This window comes from Solanum lycopersicum, chromosome 1 (assembly GCF_036512215.1).
Source record: "Solanum lycopersicum chromosome 1, SLM_r2.1".
NCBI lineage: Eukaryota > Viridiplantae > Streptophyta > Magnoliopsida > Solanales > Solanaceae > Solanum > Solanum lycopersicum.
In genome coordinates, this window is record NC_090800.1 from 15,141,950 (window position 1) to 15,152,262 (window position 10,313).

The 10,313-nt window shown below is 39.3% G+C and overlaps 1 protein-coding gene across 1 annotated transcript; it reads left to right on the plus strand.

Moving 5' to 3' along the window:
- Nucleotides 1-932: 932 nt before the first annotated feature.
- LOC138341012 (uncharacterized) lies at nucleotides 933-1,550 on the plus strand. Its single transcript, XM_069293070.1, has one exon. It carries the CDS (start codon nucleotides 933-935, stop codon nucleotides 1,548-1,550), a length of 618 nt encoding a protein of 205 aa, XP_069149171.1.
- The last annotated feature ends 8,763 nt before the right edge of the window (nucleotides 1,551-10,313 follow it).

Sequence of the window (10,313 nt, forward strand, 5' to 3'; positions counted from 1 at the left end):
TTTAGTTTTAATGATTTGACAAACTTAGGGACCTTGTAAAGGTACCAGGTTTCTCACTTGAGTGTTGCAGATGAAACAAATCCAGGGACCTAGTAGAGGTACCAGGATCTCATGGTGACGAGCCTGTTGACTGCCAGCTGGAGATGGTACAGAAAGTAGGTGCACACTTCCTGATAGCGTCAGAAAGTGAGACTTCTCCAACCAATGGCAAGGAGTTTAGGGAAAGTGACTTGTCCATATAAAAGGCACTTTCCTAAACATCTTTGGTAGTTTTTGCAACTTGATAAAAACTTTTCAAGAACTCTTGCAAAGGCTTCTACCAAGCAAAGGCAGAATCATTCCAAGAACAGCAGAAATCTCTGGAGCTTTTAGTGTAGCTGTTTAGGAATATATTCTCTTGTTCTTATATTGTAAACTATTCCTGAAACTATAAAGGAATCAGTGGGTAGTGTTGAAATTCTAAGTTATCTAAGTGGAATAGCTTAGTGGGTAGATTCATTTCTACTTAGGCTTGTTAAGCAATAGATACTATTGTTTAAACGTGAGATTAAAAACTTCTTCTCACATTTGTTGTAATCGTGTTTTACTTTTGCTTTTGAAGATTAGCGAAAACGATTGAAAATCCTGTGAGACAGGTTGTGCTTTTACTCCCTTTAGCAAGGAGGTTTTCACGTAAAATCATTGTGTTGATTTTACTGCATTTAACTTTCTGGTTTTATCCATTAGTGTAGTAAGGGACCTGGTCCATTACTTTGTTAAGTGAAGACATATATTTTATCAAGTGGTATCAGAGCAGGCACTCCCTATTTGGTTAACACCAAGGGAGTGATATTTATTCTAGAATGGCTGCTCCACTTAATCTTGAAGAAGGTTAGTCGTCAACAAAACCTCCCCGTTTCAATGGACATTTTTACAGTTGGTGGAAAGTTAGAATGCATGATTACCTCATGGATGAAGACAACGCGTTATGGGATATTGTACTTGATGGACCGTTTATTCCGATGATGGAAGAAAAGGATGGTGAGAAAACTAATCTTGTTCCAAAGCCTAGACAAAAATACGACGAAGCTGATAGAAAAAAGATTGAAAAGGGCTACAAAGAAAAAACTCTTCTTGTCTGTGGGATAGGACCTGATGAGTTCAACAGGGTTTCAGCTTGTGGGTCTGCTAAGGAAATTTGGGACTGTTTAAAGACTGCTCATGAAGGAGCTGAACAAGTCAAGAAATCAAAGATTGACATGCTTACCTCACGGTATGAAAACTTCAAAATGAAGGAAGGAGAAACAATTCATGACATGTTCCCAAAATTGTCTTCCATTACAAATGAGCTGCGAAGTCTTGGTGAACCTATAAGCATGACTAAACAAGTCAAAAAAGTGGTTCGAATTCTTCCAAACTCTTGGGAAAGCAAGATTGATGCTATTACAGAAGCCAAAGATTTGAAGGTGCTGACTATGGATGCTTTGATTGGAAATCTGAAGATACATGAGATGAATCGAAATTACGATTTATCAAAGAATAAAGCCAAAAAGGATAAGTCATTGATGTGAAGTACGAATCTGATGAAGATTTAAGTGATGATGATATGGCATATCTCATCAGCAGATTTCAAAAAATTGTGAGAAAAAACAAAGTTTTTAAAAGAGGAACAAATGGTACTCGAAATGCTACTCAAGGTGATACATGCTACAAGTGTAGAAAAGTTGGGCACTTTATCAGTGAGTGTCCTCTGCTCAAGAATGAAAACAAGGAACATCAAAAACCAAGAAGTGACAAAGAAAATAGAAGGGACCTAGTACTCGGTAAGAGAGATTGAAGAGTTGCTGCAAATTTGGTGGTCAAAAAGGCTCTTGCTGCATGAGGCGATTCTTCAAGTGATTCAGAAGACCCTGATGAACCAAATGATATGTATATGGTGGCTGTACATGAGGAGGAAACCATTTTCAATGAAATGTTTGCTCTCATGGCTCATACAGAAAATGAAGAAGAGGACAACCACGTAACTCTTCTTGATATGAAAAATGACTTGGATAAATATCCTCTTAAAAACTTTGAGAACTTCTGCAAAAGTCATGATTGATTCTGTAATTGAGTTAACATTTGAAAGAGACACAACGAATGCTGAACTTGACGGTTTAACTGAAAACAGAGTTAAACTTGAAGAAAACATGTCAAGGATGGTGTCTCTAGAGTCTGATGATTCTGAATTTAAGAACCAGTTGAATCAGATAACTGAAGAAGCTGAAAAGCTAAATGGAATGTCAAATGGTTTACAAGCTGAAATTCAAGAAAAATTGAAAAACTCTGAGAAAAACCTTTGTATGTCACCGGAAAAGATCAACAAATTAGAAAAGGATATTGTCAAACTTAAGGAAGAACTTGAAAAATCCCTTAAGTGGACAAAATCCTCAAAGTTATTGTCAAATGCAACAAATCAGAGTAATTTCAATAAGAAACGACTAAGAAGTTTGAACATCACTCCTCCTTATAATCCTCACAGCAAGTATGTGTTTGTGTCTGACAATCTGCTCTATCTTCATTGTGGTAAGAATGGGCATTTGAAGGGAGAGTGTGCTAGCTGGAAAAACTCTCTAATATGCTGAAAGGCAAAATTTACCAAAAGAGAGACCTGGTCCTCCAAAGCATGTTTCAACTCACAAATTTTCAAAGAAAAAATCTGTCACTGCTCTAATGTCTTTTGTTATAAAGCTCCAAAATCTACCCTACTTGACTAAATACAATCTTATCACTCCTTTGTCTGCCTTCTGGGAACTCAAATTGAAATGGGTTCCCTAGCTAACCAAGTGATTCTTGGTGCAGGTAAGTGAGAGGAGTAGCAGTCAATATTTGTATATGGACAGTGGATGCTCTAAACATATGACTGGTGATGTGAAAAATTTCCTCTCACTCAAGACACTTCAAGGAGGAGGTGTCTATTTTGGTGACGGGAAGAAGGGGTACATTTTGGGAGTTGGCAAAGTGGGAAGATCTCTTGAAGATTCAATTGACAATGTGCATCATGTGGATGGGTTGAAGTAAGTTTGTTGAGTGTGTCTCAAATCTGTGACAAAGGAAATGAAGTCAAATTTACTTCTGAGAAGTGCACTGTGGTGAGTTTAACTACAAAGAAGGTAATTCTCACTGCTCAAAGAAGTAAAAATATGTATGTGGCCAACTTAAAAATGTCTCATGGAGATTACCTGACATGTCTTAGTGCTCAGAATGAGAATGTTGATCTTTGGCATTGTAGGCTGGGGCATGTGAGCTCATCTTTATTGAACAAATTAATTTCTAAGGACCTGGTCCGAGGTCTACCAAAACTGAAGTTTGCTGAAAATAAAATCTGTGAAGCCTGTGTTAAAGGAAAACAAATCAGATCATCCTTTAAGCCTAAAAGCAGGTAACTTCATCAAGAACACTAGAGATGCTTCACGTGGACTTATGTGGACCTTTGAAGGTTCAAAGTAGAAATGGCAAGAAGTACATTTTGGTGATTATTGATGACTACTCGAGATATACTTGGACAAGATTCTTGAAATCAAAGGCAGACACAGCTGAGGAGTTGGTGGTGTTTTTCAAAATGATTCAAACCAAATTGAATCAAGTCATTTGAAGCATTCGATCTGATCATGGCACTGAGTTTGAGAACTCAAAACTGGATAATTTCTGCATGGAAAATGGTACGAGTCATAATTTTTCTGCTCCAAGAACTCCTCAACAAAATGGAGTAGTGGAAAGGAAAAACAGAATCTTGGTGAACATTGACAGAACTATGATTATTGAATCAAATCTCCCTCAAAATTTCTGGGTTGAAGCTGTTAACACAGCATGTCATGTTACCAACAGGTGTCTGATAAGAGTTGTTTTGAATAAGACCCCCTATGAGCTGCTCAACAACAGAAAGCCTATGTTGAGCTATCTTAGAGCATTTGGATGCAGATGTTTTGTGTTGAATAATGGAAAGGATGATCTGGAAAAATTTGATCCTAGAAGTGATGAATGAGTGTTTGTTGGATATTCTTCATCCAGCAAGGCTTACAGAATATTCAACAAACGAACTCAATGCATTGAAGAAAGCATTCATGTTGTATTTGATGAATATGGAAGCTTGAAGAATGATAGATCAAATAATGATGATGATGTGATGAAACTGTTCAAATCGAAGAAGACTGAAGGAGGTGAAGCTGATGCAGATCAACAACTGAAAAATGACTGTGATGATCAGAATCATAGTCTACCTGAAGAGGCTGTTGAGGTTGAAAAGGATGACATGGTATCTGGTACTACTCAAAATTCCAGCCAGAATACATCAGACTCCCCAGAAAATGATGTCACTGTTTATGATGAAGAACATGTTGATCAGCTCAATAAGTCTGCTCCAAGATCAGGATGGAAGAATAGTTCATCACATCCTCTTGATAATCTCATTTAGCCTTTGAATTCTGGAATTCATACTAGATCAAAAACAAGAAATCTAGTTGCATTCTCAGCATTCATATCATCCATTGAGCCGAAGAATGTGAAAGAAGCATTAGGTGATGCAGACTGGATCAATTCTATGCAAGAAGAACTTCATCAGTTTGAAAGAAGCAAGGTATGGTACTTGGTTCCTCGACCTGAAGGCAGAACAGTAATAGGAAATATATGGGTTTTCAGAAACAAGCTTGATGAAATGGAGTGATTACTAGAAATAAATCCAGGTTGGTGGTGCAAGGATACAATCAAGAAGAGGGAATAGACTATGATGAGACTTTTGCACCTGTTGCTAGAATGGAAGCTATTAGAATTTTAATAGCTTTTCTGCATTTATGGGGTTCAAGCTGTATCAAATGGATGTGAAGAGTGCATTTCTGAATGGAGATCTCAAAGAGGAGGTGTTTGTCAAGAAACCTCCTAGTTTTGAGGATGTAGAGCTACCAGATCATGTGTTTAGATTGAATAAGGCACTGTATGGTCTGAAGCAGGCTCCAAGAGCATGGTATAAAAGGCTGTCAAAGTTTCTGCTGAAGAATGGTTTCAAAAGAGGCAAGATAGAAAATACTTTGTTCTTATTAAAAAGAGAACAAGAATTGCTTATCATTCAAGTGAATGTGGATGACATAATTTTTGGAGCTACTTAAGAACATTTGTGTGAAGAATTCTCATAATTAATGTGAAAGGAGTTTGAAATGAGTATGATGGGTGAATTGACATTCTTCCTGGGTCTAAAAATCAAGCAATCATCAAATGGGATTTCAATTTGTCAGGAGAAGTACATTAAGGAGCTGCTGAAGAAATTCAATATGTTTGACTATAAACCTATTGATACTCCTATGGGAACAAATTCCAAGATGATAGTAGAGGAATCTGATCCTCTTGTGAATCAGACAATGTACAGGGGAATCATTGGATCCTTGTTATATTTGACTGCTAGCAGGCATGATATTGTTTATAGTGTTGGAATGTGTGCCAGGTTTCAAGCATGTCCTCGTGATTCACACTTGAAGGCTACAAAACGTATTCTCAGATACCTGAAGAAATAAGGGGACCTAGTTCTCTTCTATCCCGCAGGTGATACTTTTGATCTGGTTGGTTTTGCAGATGCTGATTTTGCTGGTTATCAAGTTGACAAGAAGAGTACCTCTGGAATGGCTCATTTCCTTGGATCATCACTTATTTCTTGGGTACCAAGAAGCAGAACTCTGTGGCTCTTTCAACTGCTGAAGCTGAATATGTAGAGCTGCAGCCTGCTGTTCTCTGTTGCTGTGGATCAGGCAACGCTTGGACGATTTTGGGATTCACATCAAAGCAATTCCTCTTATGTGTGACAATACTAATGTTGTTAGTATGGGAAAGAATACAGTCCATCATAAGAGAACAAAGCATATTGATATTAGACATCACTTTTTGAGAGATAATGTTGAGAAGGGAAATATTGTGCTCACATATTGTCCAACGGAGGAACAAATTGCAGACATCTTCACCAAGGCTCTCAGCAAGGATCAATTTGAGAGAAATCGGTTGAAGTTGGGCATGTTGATCTCCAAGTGATGTTCTTAGCTTCTAACAGTTGAATTCCTTTGATGGCTAAAATTGCCGTGCAGATATCCTTTGTGTGAATATTTTAATATCTAAACAAAGATCCTTTTTGTACCTTTTGTAGGTATACTCTCAGTAAGGACCTGCTCAGCAAGGGAAGCAACTAGAACAACTAAGGAATGAGATTTAACTGTGTTATGGTACCTGGTGCCTGTCCAGGTTAGAGTTTATACATTAAATTGAAACTGAAAAATATGACCATTGATAACGCCACGTGTCAGACATCAGTCACTTTGACCGTTTGTCCCATCGTTTCTCTCTCAAACGACACATCCAATCACGGACCTGGCACCTTTTCACTCCTTTTTAAAAACCCATTTACTTCTTTTGAAATCCACATCTATCCTTTAACATTCTTCTTGGTTCACGAAGGGTTTTACCAAAATCAAAAAAGGAAGGCAAAAAATTGTTTCTTCTTCTTCTTTTCTATGTTCAACAAAACCATTTTCTTGTGTGTAAAACATGTCTTCTCCTTCATCTTCCTCTAAACAGATGCTAGATGCTCTTAGAGAAATTGAGCCTCTTGCTTTCTATTCTCCGACAACTATACAGGCCAGACCCACTCCCCCTTCCAATTCTCAACAAGACACACCTGATAACCCTTTCTATGGCATAGATATAAGCAGTTCTTGTGTTCCTACCGGACCTGGTCCGTTTAAATATATGTTGCCTTACAATCTCTTTGAAGGAGATTTGCCTAAGAATAAGGCATCTGAGTCAAATATATTGGCAGCAAGTGAAGAGCTGGTGATTGAAAGCTTGGCTATGATGAGGGAAGAAGCAATGGCGGAGCAAACTGAGGTCTTACAGAGGGAAGAGGTAAGAAAAACTCAGCCCATCTTTGATAAAAACTCCTGATATAGAAAGGTACCCTTCTTCTACCTCCTCTGACTCTGAAAGTGAGGAGGAACCTTTAAAATGGAAGGTTGAGCGAAGAGAAGGGGAAATATCTAGAAAAGGGAAGGAGAAGGTAGTCGAAGAGGCCCCTAGGAGAAGACCTACTGCTAGGGCTGCTGCTCAAAAGTTGATGGCTGATGCCTTGAAGGCCAGTGCACGCTCTACTGCTGTAGTTAGAAGTGCCAGAACCTTCAAGGTATCGAATTTCAAAATGCCTGAGACTAATGTGGTTGAGTTGTCTGGTGAGGAAGAGGAAAAGAAAACTAAGAAGAAAAGGTCTGAGAACAAAAAGGGAAAAGTTTCAAAGAAGGTTGAAAACACAAAGTCAAAAAAGAAGAGTTCTGAGGGAAAAAGGAAAAGTTCACAGGGACTTGGTACCCAAGCCAGGAGAGATGAAGGTGTCAACATGCAGGAAGTTGTTGACAGCCTGAGAAACCAAGCAGTCTTGGCAGGAAGAATTTTTGATAAGGGAATCATAACTCTTCCTGGCATGGATTCTCTTCACGATATGGTAGAGATCCAATCTTGGTTACACTTGTTTAACAGGAAATCCCCCATCCTCCATGAAGAAGAAGTGCGCGGATTTTACTATAATATTCAATTCAAGGACGATGGGAGCATCTTCACACGGGTAAATGACATTGATGTATATTTAGATGAGGGTGTGTTGAGCAAAATTCTCAGGGTGCCTAAAGAGGGGACCCGGTCTGTACTGGGCAGAACTTGCTCTTCTGAGTTTGCTTCTGTGATTTCTAAGACACCCACAACCAAGGTTGCTGGGATTTATAAGAAAATCATGAAGAGTGAGTACTAGTTGGTCTTTGAGTTCATCAATAAAGTTCTCCTTCCTTGCACTGAAAAGAGGACAGTAGAAACTGCTGCTGATTTATTTGTAATGGAGATGTTGTGTATCTTCGAAGCCCTGAACCTCCCTGGTCTAATGCTTGAGCATATCCACAAAACTGTCATTGAGAGGAAAAGTGTTCACGGAATGAGTTACAGATACTTTCTCACGGAAGTATTTAAGCATTTTAAAATTCCTCTCAGTGTTGGAAAGGTTGGGACGGTTAAGCAGACTATCTCTAAGAGTTCCTTGGTTGAGTGCGAGTGCATTGAAGGAAGAGGCTATCCAAAGAGTAAAATGGCTCAACTTATCGAAGATTAGGCCCAACTTAAGCACGAGGTTGAGGAGCTTACTTTGTGGTTGAGTGGTAAAGAGGCAGAGATTGCTATAGTCAAAGCAGAACTGCTTACTGCATAGAGTGAGGGACCTGGTTCTTCAGTGGTACAAGCTCTGGAGAAAGAGAATGCTGAGTTGAAGGTGAAGATCACTGCCCTGCAGGAAAAGGCTATCAAGGATAATTATGCTGCCAATGCACGACTCACTCTTGTTATCCAGTCCCTGTCTCATCCTCCCCCCTCTTCCTAGCCTGTTAATCAATCCTCCCTGGGTCATTTTTTTGTGTGGCTTATCATTGTGTTGATGGATATTCAGTTTGTTTCTAATGTATTAATGTTATGATGGCATGCTGGTTAATTTATTCCTTTGTTGTTCTGCTTATCTTCTTTTGCGCATGCTTTTACCTTACTGATTGATTGCTCTTTAGCATTGATGTTGTTCAGTATTTCTATAGACATTATTGGTTTACTGCATACCTTTTTTATGATGTCAAAAGGGGGAAATAAACCTGTAAGTAGCCAAATGATTATTTTTGTGGGGGAATACAGTGAGGGGGAATATACAAAAAGTGGGAATATAGCAAGGCGGAACAAAGCTGGAGAAGATCTGAGATCATTGTTTGTCATCATCAAAAAGGGGGAAAATATTATTTGTAGTTTTGATGATTTGACAAACTTAGGGACCTTGTAAAGGTACTAGGTTTCTTACTTAAGTGTTGCAGATGAAAAAAACCCAGGGACCTAGTAGAGGTACCAGGCTCTCATGGTGACGAGCCTGTTGACAGCAAGCTGGAGACGGTACAGAAAGTAGGTGCACACTTTCCGATGGCGTCAGAAAGTGAGACTTCTCCAACCAATGGCAAAGATTTTAGCGAAAGTGACTTGTCCTGTAACAACCTGTTTAGTCGTTTTGAGTAGCAAATTTTATTTCTGGAAAAACAGGCTGAGGCGATGGATGGGCACGACGGACCGTCGCAGGGTCTCGTTTCAAAACACTTAGAAAATCTAAAATTGGGTACTGAAAATCGACTCTCTGAACTTCGTAACGGAATGGCAGGACGGACCGTCACAGGTGTGACGGACTGTCACAGACTCTTCAGAGAAATTGAGTCTCTGAACTCTGTGACAGAGCAGCAGGACGGACCGTCGCAGGCGCGACGGGCTGTCACAGGCTGCGTAAATCCCAGTCTGAGTTGGAATTCCTCAATTGTTTTAAGGGACGTTTTTTACTATCCCTGCTTTAATTATATAGTTAGTGGGTTAATGTTAATAAGTCTAATTACTTGGGGGTTAAAAGAGGTAACCTTTAGTTAATTAGTGGGTTATTATTGCCATCTTTTATTCTTAATTATATGCTAATTAGGGTAAAAGAAAGAGGGTTTTGAATAAAGAAAATAGAAAGAACAAGAGAAAGAGAGAGAAAGTCAAACGAGAGGGAGGGAGAAAATGAACGAACAGGGAAAGAAGAAGAACAAAGCTTTGGGAATTTGCTTGCTTGATCACTAGTCTTCGGTGGAGGTAGGTTATGGTTTCTCTTACGATATTCGTAGTAAACTCTTAATAGCGAATGATATGTATTGATTATATTATAAACCCTGCTATGTGCTTAATTGTATGCTTGCATGAATGTAATTATATAATTGTGATTATATAAGCATGATGAAGTTATTGAATCCCAAATCTTGCAAAACCCTAATCTCTTTGTTAATGATGAGGCCTTGGTATAAAAGAAGGCGTGATGAACTAAAATAATGAGATTGATGATGCCTTGGTAAGAAAGAAGGCTTGATGAATTGATAGAAGGAGATTTAGGGGATCGGGTGTCACGAACCGACACGTAGATTTAGGGGATCGGGTGTCACGAACCGACACGTAGATTTAGGGGATCGGGTGTCACGAACCGATACGTAGATTTAGTGGATCCGGTGTCACGAACCGACACGTAGATTTAAGGGATCGGGTGTCACGAACCGACACGTAGATTTAGGGAATCGGGTGTCACGAACTGACACGTAGATTTAGGGGATTGGGTGTCACGAACCGACACGTAGACTTAGGGGATCGGGTGTCACGAACCGACACGTAGATTTAGGTGATCGGGTGTCACGAACCGACACGTAGACTTAGGGGATCGGGTGTCACGAACCGACACGTAGATT

Excerpts from the sequence above, each read along its gene's own strand:
- LOC138341012 (XM_069293070.1), top strand. The coding sequence starts at position 933 with ATGCATGATTACCTCATGGATGAAGACAACGCGTTATGGGATATTGTA.